The sequence below is a fragment of the Lontra canadensis genome, unplaced genomic scaffold (genome assembly GCF_010015895.1).
Source record: "Lontra canadensis isolate GAN:19392208 unplaced genomic scaffold, GSC_riverotter_1.0 scaffold38, whole genome shotgun sequence".
Classification (NCBI taxonomy): domain Eukaryota; kingdom Metazoa; phylum Chordata; class Mammalia; order Carnivora; family Mustelidae; genus Lontra; species Lontra canadensis.
The window spans coordinates 13,685,142-13,710,392 of NW_022631032.1; the positions used below are offsets into that span (position 1 = coordinate 13,685,142).

Below are 25,251 nucleotides of genomic sequence, written 5' to 3' on the forward strand. Positions count from 1 at the left end.
AAGAGAGGTAGAGAGGCGGTAGGCCTGACATTAATAACCCACTACTGGTGTATATTACTTCCTTCACATGCTTTTGTCAAGAACTTGGTCACATGGCCTCACCTAAGCCCAAGGGAGGCTGGGGAAGTGGGGTCCAGCTGGACAGCCACATGGGACAGTAATTCTATCACTAGGGAAGGAAGGGATTCAGGGTGGGCAGTAGCAGTCCGTGCCACAGGTGCTCCTCTTTCTCTGAGTCTAGGAGCTCTTTGAGGACAGAAGCCACACTTTCCTCATCTCTGGTCCCCTCGCTGAGCCTCCTGGCTAACCCACAGTAGTATTCAATCCATACCTGCTGAAAGGATAAAGCTATCACTGTGAATGGCCTTGGCTGGATGTGATAGAGGTGCAGGCGGCATGGGGACCTGAGAAAGAGAGGACAGATGTGGAAGTATTTAATAGAGAAATGCACAGGGCCTGATGGAGCTTGCCAGCACAGAGAGCTTTTAATGTTATGATCTTTTGTGATCTGAGTTGACAGCTCTTTGGCACAGGTTTAAAGAGCTTGAACTGAATACCTCACTTAACAGACATTTATTGAACCCATTCCAAATTTAAGAAATTCCTCAACTGTTTCAAAATCCCTTTAGGAAGAAGTGAGCCTCAAGCTTGAAGACTTTCAGGGTTCTTTCTCAATACTAGCTTCTGTTACAGTGACTGGGTTCGAGTGTCTAACCACACAGCAGGGTTTTTACCTGGCAAACTTTCCATGCCATCGACCCTACCTTCCTGCTCCGACACCACCTCTCTGGGGTGCTCACAGACCCCCAGAAAGTGAATGTGTGTGCTCATTCACAGATGTCCAGACACTTTCTCCTTTCTAGAAACCCAGGCTCTGTGGCTGAGGGCAGTCTAAACATGTTATTCTTCAATGTCAGCCCCAGGTCTTGGAACCAGTACAGACTGAGTCTGAATTCTGGCTCTGCCCTTTACTACTTAACATTGGTAGTAGGTTCAAGTTACTTCATCTGTTTAAATCCCAGCTCCTTCACCTGTAAAACGGGGATTGGAATGGGGCCATGTCACTGGGTGAGGATTTAATAGGGTTCTGGGTATAAAGCACTTGGTCCTTAGTATTGCACTCAATAAACAATAGCTCTTCCACTAGTATGACAAGTAGGTCTTCAGGCCTCCGTGGCTTCTCACATCAAAGGCTATAAACAGGTGTAACAAAAATAATAGCCGGTTATGGCTGTGCACAAAACTCAAGAGTGCAAATTGGAACCTTAGTAATTTCTTGACCCAGCCCTAATTTCTGACCCTGTGGCTCTGTCCTAGCCTCTACAGGACAATCTGATCCTGGTGCATGCTGTCCCAACCCAAGATTTCTTGGCCACATTTGGGATGATTATCAAATTGGAGCTCAGAGTTCCATTTTTATTTTTATTTTTTACATTTTACACTCCTCCCTGGTGCAGCATAATCTGATAGTCTTACTCCTTAGCATAGTCACATGTAAAGGGAGAACTGGGAACTCTTTTTGGTCTTCTATGCTTCTGGGACCCATGCTTTTTCTTGGCTACTGATGTCCTGTGGTTGTGGTGCTCCCTCAGAGATGATACTCTGAGAGAGGTGGCAGCTCTAGTCACTGGCACATTTGGTTTCATCCCATGGACCAGGCCTGTCCCTCTTACCTCCTGGGACAAGCTGAGTTCACTCCCCACACCCTGCCAGGCTAGCTGTCTCTCTCATTCCTGCTAACTTGTGGCTCATCGGAAGCTCATAGAAGCTCTCTAAGCTGAACTTGGTCCTATGAAAAACTGGGTCCCCCTCATTGTCCAGATGGACAATGCCATTATCCCTCTTGCTTCCTCTAATCAGAGATGCAAGACCCATTCGAGCAACTGCAGCTGGGAACCTGAACCCCTACATCTTCCTTCCTGTTCTATTCCCTTACCCTTGAGGACAGTGCTCCTTCTTTCCCTTCTCTTTCTCCTCTCCTGAGAACTCATGCTGAGAGGAGGGTCTCACCTCTTATAATCTTGTTCTTCCTACATAGCTCTGCTTCTCCATCTCTGTCCTCCGCAGCACAAAGCTCCTTCTACATAGGTGGAAGGGACTTGTACATGCGCACAAACACACACATGTGCGCGTGCACACACACAGTAGAAACCAGTTCTCTGAGTTTGTGCATACTTTCCAGACTGTCTCCCGTCCACCAGAGAACAGAAGTTCTTTGAAATGATGAGCCAAGGAGTCTGCCATTCCTGTTAGCAGGGTTTTTTTTTGTGGTGGCTGGGAGGAATGAACGTGCCATTTGATGTCTCAGCTATCAGTCTGTCACAAATTAGTACTTCATGTCTTATCCTGTCTCGTGAGTTACATGGGTTTTTACCATGTTACTGCAGTTGCAAAGGAACTCTACCAGCCTGCTCAGTTCTTGGAGCGGGCTGAAGCCCCTTCATGGTGTGCCACTTGACCCTTCTATTTCCTATTCCAATCTTTTCATTTAACTTTTATCAAATCGAAGTTATACATATAATTTTAGCAGTCAAATAATCTTCTAGACCATTAGAAAAGCGGCAGTCTTCTGGGCCCCTCTCCTGTCCTCCATTCCATTCTCCCTTTAGTCCTTTAGCTGGCTCTTTTGATATTTGCCTCTATGTTCCTAAAATTGGGATCATATGGCTGCTGCTCAACTTAAAGGCATTATTTACGGATTTCAAAGTAGGGAGATGAAGATAGCACTTCTTTTAAAGACTCCCACACATACTAATTTACCCTCTTTCTATCAATACTTAAGGTTTACTTTGTTTTGATGATATAAATGCTAGTCACTGGTGAGCCAGATGGTAGAATTTAATTGCCTTTCCCTTCTCAAACAACGGTTTGTTTTCCCTGGAGCTCATAAATGCCCTTTTCCTCCTCTGCTTATTTTTCTTACATCTAAATTCCTGTCCTCTCCTTGAGGACTTGGCTCCCAGATACTCCCACCTAACCCTCTGGACCACAGCCTTCTCGGCCTATAGCACAGCTCCCATCTCTTATTTATTCTCTCATCTTCTCTTATTGTCTACCTCTACATGTTTGTTCTACTTTCTGGGATATTTCTTTGGCCTTTTATTTCAACTTCGCTATTGGCCTGTAAGTTTTTTTACTGTCATGGTTTATTTTCTGAGTGCTCTTTGCTTTTTGACTTTTTTTTTTTTAAGCAACCATTCCTATTTCACAGATTCTATGTTATCTTTAATTTCTCTGGAATATGATTAATTATCATATTTAAAATATTTATTATTGGCATTGTCTCTATTAATACAGAGTCCTTTTTTTTTCTTCCTGTTTGTTTTGGTCTTTGCCTTTCATGTTGAAGGACTACCTCAAATGTCTAGTGGTTCTCACCTTAACCTTTCATGTTTGGGAGTGCCGTGCTAAAAATCTGATTGTTGACTGGTGGTCTTGACCTGGAGTAATAAAGGTAGAGGGAGCAGTAGGTGTCAGTATCTTTTGTTGGTTTTTCCTGGACTGCTCAGATTCCCTGTGGAATGATCTCCAATCTCCAGTCAACATCAAGGGAGCTGAGTGTAGGAAGAGGGCTGGAGAAGAGAGCAGAGTGGGGAGGGAGCCATCTTTTCTGGTCAGTATACAGACTTGGACTTTATCTTCCTGTTTTTAGTACTATATCTCAGCTCTCATCAGTGCCTCACGTCTTCTAGTTCAAAGGCCTCTATTTTATCCTTCCCAGATACAAACTTTTAGTTTTGTGCTCAGACTGGGGCTAAGACCCCAGGATCTATATGCTCCTCCATCAGTCCTCCTGTTCTCGGCCCACCCTGCATTTCCCCCTTCCTGAGCTACCTGATGCCTCAACTCCTGACTTAGGTTTTAGTGAAGTCAATTGTCACTGATCATCTGCTGTCAGCTTCCAGAATGTAGTGAGTGTTGTCCCTAACTCCGCTTTCCTTTGTCATTTGTTTATACCCTTAAGAAAAAATCCCTTTCCTGCCATTTTAGTAGGGTTTGGGGAGAGTGGAAAGATAAAAACTGTGTACAATCTGCCATCTTTAAGCAGAAGTGTCTCATTCTATTTTAGTCCTTTCTGCTTTCACTTGGGAACCATCCAACTAGATGCTATGATGTAGCATTTTAAACATCCTCTATAACCCAACTCCTTTTTCCTTCCACTGCTCTGGATCTGGACCCAAATGGGGATTATCACACAGGCCATCTTCTTTCCTCTTACAAACAGACTGCTCAACACACAAATCAGTATTACCTCAGACACCACACTTGTCAGTTTCAGCCTCACTCTCAACAGTTGCCCAGAAGAGCTTAAAGATCCCTGGTCAGTACCATCTTCCATCCACCTTAACAGCAATTGCAGACATTCAACCCTTATACCAAACCCCCAATTCTATCCTACTTCTCTGTGCTTTATTTTTTTTTTAAATATTTTACTTCTCTGTGCTTTATTTGTCAGAGAGAGAGAAGGAGAGGGAGAGAGCACAAGCAGGAAGAGCGGCAGGCAGAGGGAAAATCAAGCTTCCCACTAATCAAGGAGCTAGGTGTGGAACTCGGTCCCAGGACCCTGGGATCATTGTGTGAGCTGAAGGCAGACATTTTAATGACTGAGCCACCCAGGTATTCCTCCTCTGTGCTTTAATCCAAAAATGACTTTCCTTCATATTTCAGGAAAAAATGGAAGCAACCAAATGTCGATTTCCTTAACTTTTTTCCCCTATTTGTCTACTCCATGAAGGAATCTGTGTCTGAACCCATCCACAGCCCTCTCTTCAATACACTTAGGGTCGGTACTGTAACAGGCTCTGCTTCTGAAACTACCCGAGGCGCTCCTCCCACCATGTAGACCACACTGTGGCTTTCAAAAACCAGCTCCGCTTGCGTCTTTGGGACTTACCGCCTCCTGTTCTTTGCATCTTTGACTTCTCTCCCTGTTTTGGCACATTCCTTTCAGCTTAGAAACAACTTAAATGTTTCCACTTTAGAAGAATCTCTGTAAATCCCCATTTAGATACTTCGCTCGCTTTCTCTCCTTACCCTTTCACTGGGCTTCTTGGAAACATTGGTGCTCATTATCTCCATTATCTCCATTTCCTTATCTTTCCCTACTGCTTAGACCTTTGCACTCAGCCTTCCGCCGGCCAGTCTCCCTCACCAATGGCCCCTTGGTAGACACATGTGTTGGGCATCCCGCAGTTCTTGGCTTACTTGGCACTATTTAGTAGGCTGAGCCAACGCCTCCCTGACCCACCAGTTTTCCTAGACTGCACTACTTCTCTCCTGGTTCTCCTCACTCCCTGGCCACTCCTCCTCTGCTGTAGTTTCTCTTCTTCTCCTGTGCTTGATGTTCATGTGCCCAGTGTTCCATCTCAGTCCTCTTTCCCTCTCCTTCTCCATAAGATTCCTGCATTCATCCCATACTAACCACCTGGTCTCTCTTAGCACCTCTGTGTGGATGGCTGTCTCTCTACCTTAGTTTTTCTGCTGAGCTCAGACATGGATTTCCATCTGCGGGCAGGACATTTGTGCCAGGATAGTCCATGGGAGCCCCAAACTCAGCATACCCCAAGACAAAACCACTATTTCAGAATCTAAACTTGCATGAAGTGCTTTTTGCAATCTGTGAAATCTTGGAGGAAGTTACTGCATTCTCATCTGGGAAACTGGATAATACATTCCCTATAGGATTAAATGGTCTCATTATGTCTATGACGTATGTCTAGCAGTTGTAAGAATCATTGACATACTGTTCTTGCTCACCAAATGGCCCCATCATTAGTAGTAGCAGAAGGAGAAGGAGATGGTGAGGAGGGTTAGGCACCGCCATTACCTGTTCCCAGTCCAAACACTGGGATTCACCCCCAGCCCCTACCCCTCACCCACACCTCCACCTCACTGCCTCCTGCCAACCTTACTCAATCTATCATCAAGACTACTGATGCTATCCCATAAATATCTCTCATACCAGGTGCCTTGTTCCCATCCTCACTGCCCTGCCCTCCCTGTTCAGTCCCAAACCTCTCTCACCTACGTATTGAAAAGTCATGCTGCCTAGTTTCCCAGCCTCTGATCTTAACCATTTTTCCTCCAGTCCATCCTCTAAATATTCACCAAAATTATACACCTAACATGACTGCCTGCCTGTCACATCTCTCCCAAGCATGTTTTAGTAATACTTATAATCATAGCAAAGAGGGAGGGAAGCTAAATATTTTAAAATCGTAACTGACCATACCTGCATCGTCTCCTAAGGCATGCATTTCTCCTGAGCACGGGGCTCTGGTAAAACACCTGAGTGGATGCAGAAGGTGAACAGTTGAGAACGTAACACAAAGAGATAGCTGAACTCTTCAGAGGAAATAGACTGGAACAAGGGATTTGGAAGGCAACTAGAAGGGAAAGAAAGTTGAGGAAAGCCTTGGGGATGGGGAGATCACAGCTCACTAACTCAGTGGGTGGCTGGAGAGAACTGGGCTGTGCTGAAGTGGGGCTGCCACATAAAGATTAGAGGTGTTGAATATATCCTCTCAAGATATGGACGGTTCTGTGCTGCTCTAGAACCCCTCCCATTCTACCCTCAACCCCACTGCCCTTTAGTCTGCCTGGAGGCAAAGTTTTGGCTGGAATGCCTGGGAATGGGGAGTTGGGGTGAAGATGTGTGTGTCTGGGGCTGAGTGTGTCTGGGGCTGAGTTTTCAGCAACCAGGGCCAAGAGTTTAATTAACAATGGAAGGATTGAGCAAATAAGCAGATATGTGCGGATAATGGGAGTCAGGTTTCTTACTGTCGGAGAAGAGTTACAAATAGGTAATGAGGAAGGAATGGTGTGGGATTGGAATCAGGAGTACTGATATGAACTCATGGATTTTATAGATCTATATGTGTATGTAAACATATAAGCACACAGAATATACATGCATAAATATGTTTATTTCCATACTCTGTCTCCTGAGAGGGCTTAGAATCAATTATATGACAGTAGCAATTTAATCACACCTAGCTCCCAAATCTTGGTTTCTAAATACCATTCTCCACTAAAGGGAACTGGGGCACCTAAGAAAAAGCAATGATTCCAGGCTGGGACAGAAATGTATAAGAGAAGACAGGAATATTTTATTGTTTTGTAAAGAAAGGAAATGTTCAATGAATGCTAGAGACCTGGCAAAAGAACACAGGAATGAGCTGAAGGAGTTCTCACTGGCCAAATCTGAAATATCCCCAAATACATTTTGAGGATGAACACATATAATGATAGTAACAGTTTATAATCCACTGAATAAAATAAGAATCCATACTGATATAAATAAGTGAAAAAATAAATAAGAGAAAAGAAAAAGGTCTCCCTATGGTTAAATGCCAAATAAATATGAAAGGAATAGTTAAGTTAGGAAATCATCAGTGGGTGATCAAACTAGTGGATAAAAGTTTGAGGAGGAAGCAGAAATATACATAATCTCAAAGTATCTCCCCCCAAATTTCTTATTAATTACAAAGGGAAAAATAGTAACTTTACAGCAAGAAATGTATCAGACAACATATTAATGAAGTGGTCAAAGATAATATCACCGGTAATGGCCAGAGTGAAATCATGTGCTGCCTTCTTTTTTTTTTTTTAAGATTTTATTTATTTATTTGAGAGAGAGAATATGGGAATGAGGGGCAGAGGGAGAGGGAGACATAGTCTTAAGAAAACTCCACGCTGAGTGTGGAGCCCAACACGGGGTTCAATCTCATGAACCTGAGATCATGCCCCTGAGATCAGGATCTGAGCTGAAAACAAGAGTCAGAGGCTTAACCAGCTACACTACCCACGTACCCCAACATCATGTTCTGATGTGATATACTGAGAATACATCATTTCAGTGATATTCCTGTTGAAAATGCATAACCTGAATCTAATCATGAGGAAACATTTGGCAACATCAACTAAGGGACATTTTACAAAATAACTCGTTAAAGTCAAGAACTTCAGCAAAAGAAAGGTTGAGGAACTTTTAAAAGAGATGGGGGAAAAAAGAAAACTGTGGAAAGAAACTAGATGTCCATTGACAGATGAATGGGTAAAGAAGATGTGGTGTATATATAAGCGCACGTGCACACACTTACACACACACACACACACACACACACACACACACAATGGAATACTATGCAGCCATCAAAAACGAAATCTTGCCATTTGCAATGACTGGATAGAACTAGAGGGTATTATGCTAAGCGAAATAAGTTAATCAAAGACAATTGTCATATGATCTCACTGATATGAGAAATTTGAGAGGCAGGGTGGGGGGTCGTGGGGGTAGGGAGGGAAAAAATGAAACAAGATGGGACTGGGGAGGAAGACAAACCATAAGAGACTCTTTATTTCACAAAACAAACTTAAGGTTGCTGGGGGGTGGGTGGGGGGGATAGGGTGGCTGGGTGCTGCACATTGGAGAGGGTATGTGCTATGGTGAATGCTGTGCAATGTGTAAGACTGATGATTCACAGACCTGTCCCCCTGGGGCAAATAATACACTATATGTTAATTACCCGCCCCCCAAAAAGGGATGGAAAAAAATACCTAAAAAGACATGACAAATAAATGCGATGTCTGATTCTAGATTGGATCCTGGACCAAGAAAAAATAGTTATAAAAGACTTTATTGAGACAACTGATGAAATTTGAATATGGACCATGGATTAGAAAATAGTATTGTATCAATGTGAAATGTCTGTATTTTAAATATTGCACTGTGGTTATGAAAAAGAAAGTCTTTTTTTTTAAGAAAATGCACAGTGAAGCATTTGGGGGAAGGGGGCATTAACCTATTAGGGGTAGGTAGGGGTCTCCAACCTATTCTCAAATGGCTCAAGAAATTCCGTATCTATCTATCCATCTAACTAACTATTAATGATAAAGAAAATGGAACTGAGAATTTCCTGGAATTTTCAAAAGACACCAGATCCAGGAATCTCAATAAATTTCAAGCAAGTAAATGGAAAGATAGCCACATTCATATATATCCTGATAAAACTGCAGAACAGTATTAAAAAAAAAAAGGCTTAAAATAGCCACAGAGAATAAGCAGAGAGATAATGTGTCAAAGTGGCAGTTAGCCTTACAATTGACTTTCCAACTGAAATAATGGAAACCAGAAGACAGGTAAGGAAGAGTATGTATGGATGACATGAGATCCCTTAAGGGGTCTCTTAGTTTATCATGTTAATTAAGGTTAATGGCAAACTATGACAATTCAATCCAGGTAGGATCAGTAATGGCCAAACCCTTTAGGAAAGAAGATTTGGGTCACGCCCACCAGGTAAAGAACTAGGACCAGTTGTGAAAAGTGTATATTGGCCTTTAGGAGGGCAATTCAAGAATCTATCAACATTATAAAGTAACTCCCTTTGATTCAGCAATTCCACTTCTGAGAACTACCCTTCCAAATATATACAATATGCACAAAGATGCCTGTGCAAGGATGTGTGGTCCATCTCCAGAACCATGAAATCTATCACGGTCCATCCCAACCGGAAGAATACCGTGGATATACCTCTGTATACTACTATGCAAGCATCCTTAAGACCTCAACTTATTTTGATCAGTGAAAACAGCAAATCATGCAGACCATTACCTTTTGTGCAGTTTCATTTCTATAAAACTGAAAGCACGCATAAACACATAGTTGCATGTCTAAACACATATACAGATACACGTGTGTGTGTGTGTGTGTGTGTGTGTGTGTGTGTGTGTAAATACCGAGAGAAAGGCCTATAAGAACATACACCAGACTGGGAGGTGGGGAAGAGACATGATGATTTGTATCAAGGAGTATGTTATCTTACTTCATATAGTTCACAAGTAGGCAGAGAGGCAGGCAGAGAGAGAGAGGAGGAAGCAGGCTCCCTGCTGAGCAGAGAGCCGGATGTGGGGCTCGATCCCAGGACGCTGGGATCATGACCTGAGCCGAAGGCAGAGGCTTTAACCCACTGAGCCACCCAGGCACCCCAACTTCATGTATTTCTGTGATGCTTGAGTCTTTCACAACACAACGGGTTAATATATTACTTGTGGATGGAGAACATTTAAAAGTAAACTGCTCTAAAGTAGACAGAGCAGCATTCCCAACAGCTCCTTGCAAAGAAAGGGGATGTCTTCAAAACTTAAAGCCATCCCTTTCTGGAGCCTTTCCCTAGCTGAGTGAACTCAAGGCACAGGGAGAAGTATTGTTTTCAGGGTTCTGTGAGCAGGCATCTATCCTTTTGGACATGAGCTGGGACTCTGAGTGGAGCATCAGACTCCATGTGTGGAACAGCCCAGTCATTTCCATTACCTGGGAGGCCTCATCCCAGCATGCCCCATCCTCCCAGCACTGGCCCAGGGCTCCCACTCACCCACCCTGCTGCATTTCAAGGCCAAGCCTACCCTTTTTTAGGAACAGTGAAAGAAGCCCTGATGATAGTGTTTTCCAGCCCTCTCAAATTTGTCTCGTGGGGTAGAATAAGGTCAACCGCAGTGACAAACAAAACCAAGAACGAGGCAGTGTGTAGAGTATGGTGATGATTGCGGTTTTCATTTCCTCTAGAGAGAGAAACCTCAGGAGGCTGAAGTCAGGGCTTCCTAGCATTTTTACCCTGAGACTTACTGGGAAATTTCAAAAGTTTAGCCCCACACCTTGGTGGGGGACAGTTGGGGGCAGATGATTCCTTATCCAGGGATGGGATGGGGATTGTAGGGAGAACTTTGTGTGAGACCAAATACACTGTAGACACAGGAGAGACTGGGAATTGGTTTGTTCTCTGGGGAAGTTAAAAGTGTTGGGACGTTTACAATTTTAAACTTATTTAGAAGTTAACATCTGAATACAATTTTGAAGAGGTAAGAGATGTAGCCTTGTGAAAGTCAGAAGGACTAGTACTCCAGGTACAGAGCCAGCAGGGCAAAGGCCCTGAAGTCTGTTGCGTTGCACAACAAAGTCCTTGTGGGAGGAGGGACAGTAAGAGATAAGATCAGAAGGGGAGGGAGGAAGATGGAGAATGAGAACTGCCTTGACAGCTTGTAAGGACTTTGCCGTTTATTTTAGATGAATTAGGGAGCCCTCAGCAGTCTTACGAGTCAAGTAGCAAAATGATTTGGTTGTGTATAATAGGATAGTTGTGGTTGCTATGTTGAGAATGGACTAGATGAGTCAAGGAGTAAGGGGAAAGCAGGGAGGCCAGTGAGGCCTACAACAACCCAAAGGAGAGCCCGTAGAGTTGAGATTTTCTTGACAGAGTGGCTAGTATCACCTGAAGGGCCTGGGATACTCTCTGGGGGACAGGGACTCTTTAGAACAAATAATGAAATTTATATACCACCTCTCTGTGTTTCTACCCCCTGAGATTGATACTTTTATTAGTCAGGGGTGTGGCCAAGGAATTTGCATTTCTACATGTTGCCCTGTGATAGTACCTCTGGTCTGGGAACCATACTTTGAGAACCATCAACTTTTTCTTCACAGCCCTGATGAAAATGTGAAATGAACATGTGTTTATCACACGTCCTCAAGGAAGCATCTTCCTTACCCCTGTGTCCGGGTACCAAGCGTGATGCACTGAGCTCAGCTCTATGCCAGGCATGGTGATGTATGAAATGAAGTTCTTCAGCATCTCTGGTTTCAAAGGTTTGTTGGTAACTGGTGATTAAACTTTTCAGGAAACGGTCATTATAGGGAAGAGATTCATTATAATAACAATAACAATGGGTGTGACACTTTGCCTGGAGGTTTTACTCACATCTTCTCCAATTAAATTCTACGGAAAGCCCTGTGAGTCTGGCATTATCACCCCTCTTTCATGAATGAAGAGACCAAGGCTTGGGGTTTAGTTTTCCCAAGGTCACACAATTAATAAGTACCACAGCCCAGCCAGGCCTGACTGACCACTCTGCTGTGTTTGCGACGCAGACTACAGTCAAGAAGTCACTGATATGAGAAGATTGCCTTCAAGACAGGAGCTTACTCCCTTGCGGACTGTGAGCCATTTTGAAAAATGTAGGGAATATGACATCCTTGAAAAAAATGCCTCCTGTCTGAATTGACATCCTTGTTCACACAGCACATTTCCAGCCCCAAGCTATTCTTAACAGCGCTGGTCCCCCAATAGGTAGCAGCGGCTGCCCCAACATAAGGCTTTTTCCTGACCTTTGTGATTTTTTACCGTTCTCTGGGGCAGCACGTTTCCTCAGCTCTTACTTTCCTCTCAGCCTCCTCCTGTAGGATGATGGACACAACTCTGGGGCTGAAGCTTGGCAAATCAAGGCTTGCCGATCTCTAAATGGAATCCATCGCTCTCACTAGAGAAGGAGAAAATAAAGTTCCAGGACTTTCCCGCCTCATCAGTCTCTCTCTTCCCCCACCCTCCCGGGAGGATAAAAATAGCCGCCTCAAAAAAACAAAAAGCACCCTCCCAGGGCCTGCCTGCGGGAGCAGCAACTGCTGGGAAACTGGGCCTGCTCCGGGAGCAACTGCGCAGTGAGGCGCGGGGCCGGTCGGTGGCGGGGGGTCAGGGCGCGGACCTGCCCGCAGGGGCTAGGTGAGCCGGCCAGGAAGGGACGCTCCGCAGTCCCAACCAGGAGGGGGAGCACCTGGAGCAAGTGTGAGCGCGACGGTGGGTGCTCACATAAGTGCACCCCGAGACCTGGAGGTCCGCGCATGGGCTCGCTCATTCGGCAGCGTTTCGAAAAGCCGAGGTGTATCGGCGATTCTTACCCTCTTTAGGGGGCCAGAACTCGGTAGAACAAATGATGAAACGTACCTAGAGAAACACAGACACACACTACTGCACACCACAGGTTAACAACCCCAGATGAGGGTTGATAATGGGGACGCAGAACGACTGTAAAAATAAGAATTCGTAACGTTTAAGGGTAAGGTTACTAAAGTTCGCCGAGCAGGATCTTTTTGGAGAATAAATGCATACAGTATTTACCCATGGGAAGTGACACAGAAATCTTAATGGTGACCTCCGATAGGAGGGATAAAAGGTGCTTTCTATTTTTCACCATTTCTCACTAAGAAAAATCAGGTTCCTCTGTTGCTACCAGAGCGGCTGCATCCAGGCATTATCCTGGATCTGGGGAGCCCACTCAGTGGCAGCCGCGGCCCGGGCCTAACTGCCTGGACTTTGTGTCGCGCGTGGGGAAAGGCGTGTGTTACAGACAACAGGCGAACAAACATCAGGCTGGTGACAGCATGGGACGAGGACGGGCTCCTTTTAAAGGGTGCCCAGAGAGCCCACGGCCGACCGCAGCACTGGAAACCCAAAGCGCTCCCAGCCTGGCCGCCGCCAGCAAGGAGCTGACGGTGCGTGCGTGCGCGGTCTCGGGGCGGCGGCGGCGCGCACGGGCGCGCCTCCGCGGCCAGCCCCCGGCCCTAGACGATGCCGCCGAACAAGCGGCGGCGGCGGCGCGCTCCGGCGGTCTGAAGCGGCGTCCGGCTGCCACGGGCCGGCGGCGCGATGACTTGGACGGCCGCCCCCGGCTCAGGGCTGTGAGGGGCTCGGGGCCGGGGGTGGGTGTCGGCGGCGCGGCGGGCGGCCAACGCTCCTCCTCGGCGGCGGCGGCGGCGGCGGCCATGCGCGGGGCGGCGCGGCCGGGGCCGCGGGGCCGGGGCCGCCTCCCTGGGACCCGCGGCCTCAGGGCCCCGCCGCCGCCGCTGCTGCTCCTGTTCGCACTGCTGCCGCTGCTGCCCGCGCCCGGCGCCGCCGCCGCCCCGGCCCCGCGGCCTCCCGCGCTGTCGCCCGCGGCCGCGGGGCCCAGCGTAAGCCTCTACCTGAGCGAGGACGAGGTGCGCCGGCTCATCGGTGAGTGGGGCCGTCTGCGTCGGGGTAGGCAGGTCGGGCCCGACCCCGGCTGTTTCCGGCCGTCCGCGGCCCGGCCCGACAGCGGGCACCGCGGCCGGGTAGCGTCCCAGCACCCGGGGTCGTTTCGGGGCCCCGGCCTTTGCCCCGTGCCTTGCCCCGTCCCAGCACCCGGGGTTGTCTCGGGGCCCCGGCCTTTGCCTGCCTTGCTGGCCAGGAGGTGTGGTCCTTGCCCGGCCGCCGGACGGGGTCAGCCTTCCGGCCTACCCCCTACGTCCTTGCTGTCCCGCCGCGACAAACCGGGAATCCACCCGGTTCCGTCTTCCCCGCAGCCTCTTAGGCTTTTCGCTCTATTCCCTATTCAAAGCGCCCAAACTTTTCTTCGGTGATGCATCAAGTTCCTTTGACCCTTCCTAGGCGTGTCATTGTAGGGCCCTGGATTTTGGATATCTCGAAGTCCACGTTTTATTTAGACCAAGCCTGCTAACCCCTGGCTGTGGTTTTGATGCCCCAGTAGAGGCCACAATACTGTGCTCTCACTTTCTGGTTATCATACTTGTTTTTAAAATTGAGATGAGGGGAGGGGAGAGGTTAGAGGGGCACTGCATGTTCATGGCAGTCTCCAAGTCTTGTGACGGATAAGCATATTTTTAAATGGAGAGTGAATCTCTGGGAAGCAGATCTGCTAACTTCTTCAGTATCTTTTCGGTTCTTGTCTTGGATGTGCTGGACTGTGGACCGATTTGTATTTCAGGGCCACTCTCCTACTCTGAATACCTTGTAAGGAAAGGAGAACTAGCTTTGGGTCAGTTGGTTGTTCTCTTCCACCTAATTAGCTTTGTCGTTTGGGGAATTAATTTGAAAAATAATGGTGTTTTTGTGCTGAGACTGTGGATTCTGGAAATGAGCCCTTAGAGAAAGGTCTGATAAAAATGGCCCCAAATGGGAAAGTCTTTGGTAGTTAAGGATACCTAGATATTCTTTGTGCGTTAGGCTTTCTTTTGTGTGTTGTGGCACAAAATAACATTTATTTAATCTTAGGTTTGTGGTACATCTGAGTGATGGTTTGTTTTTTTTTTTTAAATCATCCATTTTCTGTAAGTTTTAGTTTTATTTTTTTAAGTTTATAAGATTTTTTTGAAGTCGACTCAATGTTGGAATGGTATTGCTTTTAGCAGTCTTGTTTAGACATTGTTACATGTATGGTTTGTAGTCTTTAATCAAAGAAGAATGCTGTGTTTTTGTAATGTTCTGCCCTTCTTAATCCTCTTTTTAGTCTAGTTGAATTAGCTAAATTTAGTTGAGATGAATTAAAACTGAAAATTATGTTAATACTTGGAGCACAAGACTAAAGTTAAGGAAAAATAATGCTTACAAATAGACTCCTGTCACATAATTATTTTAAAAATATTAATTCATTCTGCATGGTTTTTAAAGGTTTTTTGGTTAAAAAGCTTGTATATAATTTGTGACTTTGTTTACATAAAAGAGTGCATGTTAGAAACCAGCCAGGTGGGAGTAGGGGATAGGGAACAGCCAGAGGCTGACAGTGATTGAGGGCCTGCCATTTACTGGCCCCTGCATGTTTTATACACATCATTTCCTCTAATTTTCTTGTGACCCCGTTAAGTAGATACCATTACTCCCATTTTAGAGTTTAAGAAAGTGAGGCTTTAGCCTTTTCAAGGTCACACAATTTATAATCATTAAAAAAAATTAAACATAGTGTTGACGTAGGCCACAAAGTTTTATTAAATCTAATGAAGACTTTGTTTGCTAATTAATACTTGAAATAATGTATATGTATTTGTCACCTGACTGATGAGCATCCACCTTTTGCCCAGGAATGGGCAATTGGGAAGCAGGGAGGGACAAGCCCTTCACCGATCAACTTCTGGGACATGAGGAACTTCCAGTGGTATTTTTTCTAATACAAATAGAGTTGACCTATTAAATTTTGATTCTCCTTGCCAGATTTGGCCCATCTTCTTCATCCACTCTACCTTTGTAGTATTCCTTGGCTGCTCCTGGGTGGGGAAGAACAAGTGGGTAAGACTCAGATATGTACCAGGCATCTTTTTTTTTTTTTTTTAAAGATTTTATTTATTTATTAATTTTACAGAGAGAGACACACAGTGAGAGAGGGAACACAAGCAGGGGGAGTGGGAGAGAGAGAAGCAGGCTTCCCACTGAGTAGGGAGCCGGATGCTGGGCTGGATCCCAGGACCCTGGGATCATGACCTGAGCTGAAAGCAGATGCTTAACCCACTGAGCCACCCAGGTGCCCCTGTACCAGGCATCTTGAGTTCTCAGACTGCCGTTTCTAATAAAGTGTTTAAGACTACTTGATAGAATAGTTTGTACTGTGTGTTTGCATCATTATAGGTTAAATGCCTCTGAAAGCTGGTCTGGGAAACTAATCATCATTTTATAACATTTCTAAGACGATGAGTTTGGAATTCCAAGTAAGAAACTTATAAATAGGGGCTCCTGGGTGGCTCAGTGGTTAAGCCTCTGCCTTCAGGTCCGGTCATGGTCTGGGGGTCCTGGGATGGAGGCCCGCATTGAGCTCTCTGCTCAGCAGGGAGCCTGCTTCCCCCTCTCTCTCTGCCTGCCTCTCTGCCTACTTGTGATCTCTCTCTGTCAAATAAATAATAAATAAATAATCTTTAAAAAAATAAAAGAAACTTATAAATGAACTTGATAGTGACTGCTTCATAAATTGAACTAATTGCCCTTGATATGAAAATAAGTTGTTTTAATCCAATTAATACGTGTACACAGTTTAAAAATCAAATAGTGCTAAAAGGCTTAACATAAAACACAGCAGTATCCTACCCTTGGCCCTTTTATCCTTCAGGTGCTACACTCCAGTGGAAGTGACCATCTCATACTAGTTCTATTTATTTATTTATTTTCCTGTTTTTTTACTTTCATATTTTGAAATTAATGTAGAATAAGCATTTGATTGCCTAATATCATAATTGAGCACTTGCCCTGCTCTTTGGTCGTCTTGGTATAGCTACATAACAATTTTTGGTAAAACCAACAATCAGTATTTACATTGTTGCATATATCCTTATTTCTCACTTCTGGGTTAAATAGTGATACCAGGTTATGGTTTTTTTTCCCCCTATACTTTTATGTTTTCCCTGGAGCAAATAATTGCCTCCAACTTTTTGATTAGTTTTTCATATATCTATGGCTACATTCCTCAAATACCCCAAGAAATATGTTCAGTGCCTTTTGATTTTTTTTTTTTTTCCAGGTAGCACAAATCATCTCTCAGTTCTTGGTTTCATCTTAGAGACTCCCTGCTTGGGAGCCTTCCATCCTCTTATTCCAGTCTGGACAGTAGGATTGTTTTTCTTGTGGTATCTGTTCCCTTCTCTCCTGCCTTGGAGCCTGTTTCCTGAATCATTTGTTTTCTTTTTCTTGGTTTGTTTCATTTTGCTAACAGGTATCCTCAGTAGCTTCCTAAGAAGGGATGCATGGGAGGTAAATTATTTGAGGCTTTGCATGTCTGAAGGTATCTACCCTAGATGCTTTATAGATGATTTATAGGTCCTTTATAGATAATTTGGCTACATTTAGAATAGTAGGCAAAAAGTGTATTTTTTCCCATAATTTTGATGGCATTTTCACACTGTTTTTGGATTTAAGGGTTTCTGAAGAGAAACTCAAAGCCATCTGATTGTTTTTATTTTTCTGTTTTTATTAAGGCTCAGGGTCTTTTTCTTTGGCATTCTGAAATTTATTCTTAAAAAGATTTTATTTATTTATTTGAGAGAGAGAGCACAGAGGGAGAGGGAGTAGCAGACTCCCCACTCATGAGAGAAAGCGATAGAGCTCAATCTCAGGATCCTAAGATCATGACCTGAGCTGAAGGCAGACGCTTAACTGACTGAGCCACCCAGGCACCCCTGGCATTCTGAAATTTTATAAACTTTTGTGTGGGTCCTTCCTTCTGTTCGCTTGTTGTCTGTCTTGTTTTATTAGGCACTTTGGATCTAGAGACTCATATTCTTCAGTTTTCCAAAATGTCTCTTACTTTGATAATTTCCTACCCTTCGTTTTTTGTTGTTTCTTTCTGAGACATCTATTGGTTTGATTACTGAATCTCCTGGAATTGATCTTCAAATACTCTTAACCTATGCTGCCTCTTGTTTATATCTTTGTATTTGGAGGTAGAAAGTATGTAGGTAAGAATTGTCTCAATTTTGTCTTCTAAACTTTTAGTTTTAAAGTTTAATGATGATGTTTTTAAGTTTCAGGAGCTCTTTTTCTCTATTTTCATTTCCACTTAATTTCATTTTCTGTTTCCATTTTATTTATGGATGTATTGTCTTTGAGGTGTGTGTATAAGTATTTTTCATTTTTTCTGTGTGCTTAATATGTTCTTAATATTTCTTCTGCTTCCTCCAGTGTGCTTGTTCATTTCAGGGTTCTTGTTATGGTTGTTTAGATCACAAACATCTGATCATCCTTGGCTGTCTGCAGTTAAGTTGATCAGGAGAGAGACTGTGTGCTGGTGGTGGTCTAGAGACTTCCTTTCAAGTACAGGTAGACTTTTCATTGCGCTTCTACCCCACAGATCCGCGCTTTCACATCTTACCTGAGAACAGTCAGCGTCTGCAGAGAAGATACTTTGAATAGCCTGCCTCTGATGTGTTTGGTAATACACTGGCTGCCTGGGTTTGGGTTATCTGGTTGAGGAAGGATGCCACCATTCAAGCTGTAGACTTTGACTTCCCTTTACAGTTCTCCTGCCTCTGTGGTTCAGTTTCTTCAGAAAAAAACTTAGGGTCTTCTGTTGGATCTGGTGGCCCACCCCTTTTAGATGCTCCCCTTTGTCAAGCCTGAGCCTCAGGCTGGCCTTTGGTGCCTCAGGGGTCCTGAGGTGCAATGACTCCCCTCTTGGAAAAGTTTGTTGAAGTGTATATTATGTTGTCTTCTTTCCCTTTCTGTTTCTCTTTGTGGTTTAATGTCTTTGTGATTTCATTAGTATCATTCAGAGGAGTTTGGGGATGAAATGGGGATAAAGGTCAGTGGTCATTCTGCAATATATAAATGACAGTTTAGGTAGGGCTTTGAGTATTTTTTTTAAAAATATTTTATTTATTTATTTAACACAGAGAGAGACCACAAGTAGGCAGAGAGGCAGGCAGAGAGGAGGCGGAAGTAAGCTTCTTGCTGAGCAGAAAGCCCAGTGCGGAGCTCCATCCCAGGACCCTGAGATCATGACCTGAGCTGAGGGCAGACGCTCAACCCACTGAGCCACCCAGGCGCCCCTGGGCTTTGAGTATTGAAGAGCTGTTGATGTGTAATAGGTTTTTTGTTTTTTTGTAATAATATTTAGGAGTAGTAGTTGATAACTTTTTAGAATGCTGCTGGCAGGTAGCAGTCTTTTGCCTTTCTTTGTCAGGCACAAAGGTAATTCCTGTTTTAAGTATATACTGTTATTTTCATTTTATAGATGAGGAAACAGACTTGGAGGAAGTATGTAGCTAACCCAGTTCCTTGGTTGTGGGGCATATAGTCCTGATGGAAGTCTATCTGTACAGAGGCTCCAAAAGCCACAGGGACTTTTACTCTCCATGTGGCATTACTTGTGTCCCCAAGCCCAGTTTCACTGCTCTCATTTACTCTTCTTAACAGGCTGCAATGTAGTCATGTATTTCCCCATTTTTACTGGTGAGGATGTTGATTTGGGAGCCTTTGGGCAGTGAGTAAATGGTCCCCTCTTGACTCAGTCCTGCTTGAATCCAGAATCCATCTTGCCTCTTTGTCAGCTCTGGAGGAGCCGTGATTAACCAAAACATTCGAGAAGTAGAATCTGAAAGCCTGTGGCCACATGTTCGTGTTCTTGACCATAATCTGCATCTTCCCATGTTAGATAATAATACGTAATTCCATGTATCCTAATAATAGTTCTAATAGTATTGAGTTTCCTGGAATCCAGGGCTTGTGAAACTTGTATGTGGCTGGGGCAGTGCTAGCAGTTTGTTCCTAGCGAGATGCTGAGGGGTGAGGGCTATTGTATAAACTGGAAATGGCAGCAGTGGTGGTAGTGATAGGGACTCTGTAAGGATCAGGGGTCTTCTAAGAATAGACTATGCCTCCTGCCCAGTAGATACTCACTTGGCGTAACTTGCTTTTCTATTAAAGTAAATACCCTCTGCAAGAGTTAAGCATTGTTCACATCTTATTTAAAATCAGTTAAATACAAGTTGAGATCAATGCTTCTCAGATCAGTCCAGTAAAAATCTTTGAAGCCCAATCATATTTTGTCGTAGAAAATGGTGACTCAAAATTATTAAACTCCTTTTCTTGAGGAACTCAAAATTTTGGACGGGAGACTAACAGTTATAATGAGGACTGTAACAGTGAGTTAAGAGTCTCACTGACATAAGTAAGTTATTGTAGGAGTGATGACTTTCAACTCTAGAAAGGGGAAGGGGAAAGAGCCGTAGAGCGTTTAGGGAAAGTGTTCCAGGAACGGAGACATTTGAGCCTCCTCTTGAGGATGAGTTTGATAAACAGAAAAGAGGAGCAGTTCTTGCCGAGTGAGAGAGCAGCATGAAAAAGCTACAGATGTATGAAAGTAGATGGGTGTGAAATCAGGAAGTAGGAAAAATCTAATGTGGCTAAAATGAGAAAAATTGGCAAAGCCAGGGCGTGGCAGAATGTAAAGCTGGGAGGTAGGTCGAGATTGGATTAGGAGTTTGAATTTCATCTCGTAGGTGATGAGGAGCTCTTGGAAGAATTTAGGAAAGGAGATTGTACAAACAGGACTGGGTTTCAGAAAAGATGACTTTTGGCCCCAGTGGAAAGGGGGTTGGAGAAAGACAAGCTGGATTTGGGAATGGGACAAAGTCAGCCTTGTGCTGATAAGAGGGATCAACTAGGGTAGTGAAGGAGTGGGATGGATTTGTGAGGAATGTGCAGGGAGTTTGGAAAAGACTTAGTGGAGGAGACCTGACGTTAAAGCAAAGAGAGGAGTTACAACGCCAGGGTTCAGATTTGGGCTGCTGAACTGAGGGACTCTTTCCATTTGGGAGGTGGTTGAGGAAAAGAAAAATAAAATGAGCCATGTGTTCCTCTCCTCCCAGCACCTCTCTTTCCTCTTAAACCTCAGGCCAAGTGCTTCATGGGGGAGGGCAGTGAGAGGGTTCTCTCTACTGATGCGTCTGGCATAACCTGAGAGGTATGGGGTGCTTGCTGGTGAAGTCGGTTAGCACCCTGCAGCAGACTCTTAACCCTGGGCATTTTGGGTGGGGTTGTTGGCATTAATGCAGCATTAATTTGAGTCCGTGTGTTCTTCATTCAGAGAGCAAGTCTGAGACATTGTGCAATTGTGGGTTTTGAGTTTTTTTTTCCCCTTCTTCATGCTACACATGTGGGAGAACTCTGTCCAGTTATGGCTAAACCTGTCCCCTATGAGTCACATCCTGAGTTGACTAGTCAGTTCTGAAGGTGCTGCCTAAAACATTGTTTGGATTTTAAGGGTCACTTTAGAAACAAATGAAATCTGAGGGAAATTTTTTGAGCATCCTGAATTGAGAAGTTGTATGGCATTACTTTTGTGGCCTAATGCAGTTATGCCAGTATTGTGAAAAAACTTGCCAGCTGTGCCTACCGAAACAAAACAAAGCAAATACTTAGACGTAAAACACAGCCTTTAGCTACCCTGAAATTATATTATACTTAAAAGTGCTTTTTTGGTGTCACCCTTGTTGATGCAAATCAGGTATAATATTTTCTGATCAAAATGTTATTAAACAACTCTCATTTATGTGTGACCTCTTAAGATGTGATGTGCCTAAACAAGTGTGTGTATATTGCTGAGTTACATAATAAATACTTAGTGAACAGTTCTTTTACTGTGCCCAGCAAGCGTTACTGCTGAGTGGTAGAATGTTTCTGAAAAGTAATTTCATAGGTCTCATGCTTGTTCATGAGATAAATATGTTATGTCTTGTTTATAAAGAAATACATTCTTATATAAATATGTTTTAGTTTTAGTATACCTCTTGTGTTTTAGTATACTTCTTGCTATATGCCAAGTACTTCACATGTGTTCTCTTTTTGTTATATCAACCATACAAAGTAGGTGGCATTGACTTTTTTTTTTCCTTTTTTTTTTTTTTTAATAGATAAAGCTGAGGTTCTGGGAAATTACAGAATTCACAGGAGGTCACAGAGATGTCTGGGGCTTTGTGACTCCAAAGTGCATACTTTCTCTCTGTGCTGCCTCTGAAGGTTAACAGTTTACTTAGTCCTTATCTCTGGAATCATCTAAGGGGCTTAAATAAAATATGGATTCCTAGACCTTTCCTGAGCAATTTATTTAGGAGATCAGAGATGGGGCTCAACTCATGACCTTTTTTGAATGTCATGTTTCACTGATTATAAGGTGTCCAGTTTTCCCATGTTTGAACATCTCTGAAATTGGAACCATTTTCCAATCAATGGTGAGTCATCAGTTAATTGACAGTTCTTTTTTATCTTTCTTAGTGGCACAAAAAATAATGGTGCAGTTTCGATTAAATGAAATATGGTATTGTAAAAGGATTGCCACCTTCCTGTTTTGGGCGGTGTGGGGGAGATACCTCTCAGAACTCTTTCAGAGTTGTAAAATTCACTGAGGGTATTTATTACTTGCTTGTGCTAATGGCTGTGTAATAATGTCCTTGCAAGGAAAGCAGATGATGGCAGTGAAATACTACCATTTAGTTTACAAGCAATAGTAACTCAGTTATCAGCTAGGAAGTTGCTGGCAAAAGAAATATCAGTGGTTCTCAACCTCATTTTGTCAAAGTCTTCTGGCCTTTCTCTAGACAAAGGCATGGATACCCAGCTGTATTAAATTTTGTGTACTCTGCTGACTTAGACTTTGGGGGCTTTATAGGGACCTCTGATGAAAGCTTATGGTTGTATCTTGTGTCCCACAAAAGCTGATTCTGGAAGTGGGCATATTACATTCTGTATTTCATCCTGGTATTCCTTGACGTCCTCCACAAAATTTTGAAGATTTGCATACATTAAGATTCACTTAATTGTGTTGTATGAGTTTTAACAGATGTATAGTATCATGTGCCCACCATTGTATCATATAGAATAAATTTACCACCCCCCAAATCCCGATTTATTTGAAATAAATTTGCTTTTAAAAATGTATTAATTATGGAAAAGTTCAAACATTCAAAAATATAGTAATAGAATGAACCTATGTGCACCCATCATCCAGCTTCAACAATTATCAACTAATGGCCAATTTTTTTTTTTTTTTTGGCCTGTATCTCTCCACTTCCTAATCTACTCCTTTGCCCTCACTGCCCTGATTCCTCACTTGGATTATTTGAAGCAAACTCAGACACATATTTTTGTAAAAACTTTTTAGTGTGTATCTCTAAAAGATAGGGACTTAAAAATTTATAATAACCATTATCACACCTAAGAAATTAACAGTTCATAAGTACCAAGTATCTATGCTGTTTCAGGTCTTTCTGATTAAAGATTTTTTTAAATTTTATTTATTTATTTGACAGAGAGAGAGAGATCACAAGTAGGCAGAGAGGCAGGCAGAGAGAGGGGAAAGCAGGCTCCCCGCTGAGCAGAGAGCCCAATGGGGGGCTTCGATCCCAGGACCCTGAGATCATGACCTGAGCCAAAGGCAGAGGCTTAACCCACTGAGCCACCCAGGTGCCCCCAGATCTTTCTAATTTATGGATAAATGTTTATATGGAGACTCTTGTCTGCCACCTCTTTTCTCTTTTATCCCCCTTCACCTCCCGTGTGTTTAATTCCTCTGGTGCCAAGCTCTTTCTCACCCTAGGTTCTGCATTTGATGGTTGCTTTGCCTCACACACTTTCTCCTGATCTTTACAGGCCTGGAGGCTTACAGATCTCAACTTGAAATGTCACTGCCTCAGAGAGCCCTACCTTCCTAGGGTTGACCCCCAGTGCCACTGTGTTCTTATCACCCTGTTTTATTTTAAGCATGTCATACTTTTGTTGTTTCTGTCTCTCCCTATACAAAAGTTAGTTCTGTTTGAGTAAAGACCTTTTTTATTGTTCCACTCTATATCCCCAGCACTTAAAACAATACCTGGCATGTAGTAGATGTTCAGTAAAAGTTCAGTGAATGAATAAATCATACTTCTTTTAGGGGAGATTCACTGTCTTATGCCTTATGGGGTCTTCATTCTCTATCATTTTCCATTGCCTTCTGAGTTATTATCCAAGAGGGAAATTGGGCTGGACTTACTCATATTTATGAATGGGAGTTTAAGTAAGTTAGTTTTTAATACCTTATTTTCTTTGAGGTTGCCTAATCTTCCCATCTCTGTTCTTTGTAGCCCTCTCTCTGGGTACGGTGTCCCCCATCTTGCCTTCCATAGCTCTACACTCTGTATAAACAAATCAGTATCACTATACCTACCACGTTCTGTCTTTCCCATATACTGCACTTAAGGCCACCCCAAAGCTTGACTGGCAGCTCCCAGCCGGCTTCTGGTCTGCAGGACATTTGAAGGACGGAAAGTATTCAAGAGAGATTCTGGCGAAAACCTTTTCCAGTTATTAAAAGCTGGGAATTGTAGTTTCTCATCTTCTCTTCTGAAATGCTTAAGCTACTCTTAATTCTGTCCAGTGCATTTTTCCATCATACACATTGCAGTTTTTACCTGTAGAAGATTGATTTGTATCCTTTTATATCTTTCATGTCTCTGCTTTTGACCACTTGAAGTACAGTTGCAATAGTGTTTAAATGTTCTTCTCTGCGAATTCTAATGTCTGTGCCAGTTCTGGATTAGTTCCAATTTATCTATCATCTATCTATTCATTTATGTATTTTCCTTTGGGGGAGGGGCATGCCTGGTAGCTTTTGAGCAAAGGACAGGCGTTGTGATTATTAGTCTGGTAGGTGCTGAATATTTTTGTATTCCTATAAATATTCTTGGGTTTTGTTCCGGAGCTCAGTTGAGTTACTTGGCAGCAGTGTGGTCCTTCTGACCTTGCTTTTTGAACTTGTTAGGTAGGACAGGAGCAATGCTCTGTAGGCTAGTTGTTCCCCACTACTCAGTTAAGACCCCTTTGTGTACTTTCTCTGGTGACCTGTGTGAATCACGAGGTTTTCTAGTCTCCCTGGTGGGAACAAGTGATATTCCAGATCATATGTAAGTAGGTTTGTTCATTTTATCCTTTCTCTGACCTTGTATAGCTTCCTTATCCATCCTCTGATCAGTACTTAGCTGAAGACTGGAGGGCAACCGTCTGCAGATCTTTAAAGTATTCTGTGCTGCTTTCTCTTCTGTGGTACTTCATCCTGCCTTCTCCAGCTGTCTTTGTCTTTCTGAACTCTCATATTTTCTATGGTTCTTGGTTATCTCAGAAAGGGAGTTAGTCTGGTCCTAATATTCTATCTTATCTA

The 25,251-nt window shown here is 43.6% G+C and overlaps 1 protein-coding gene across 2 annotated transcripts in view; it reads left to right on the forward strand.

Annotated features, from left to right (window-relative positions):
- Positions 1-13,576: 13,576 nt before the first annotated feature.
- The window catches only part of RYK (receptor like tyrosine kinase), an 85,761-nt gene continuing 74,086 nt past the window's right edge, over positions 13,577-25,251 (forward strand). For both annotated transcript variants that reach the window (XM_032869665.1, XM_032869666.1), the window contains exon 1: positions 13,577-13,820. In XM_032869665.1, coding sequence (XP_032725556.1) covers positions 13,592-13,820 — 229 coding nt within the window. In that variant the 5' untranslated portion in view covers positions 13,577-13,591. The remainder of the gene's footprint in view (positions 13,821-25,251) is intronic.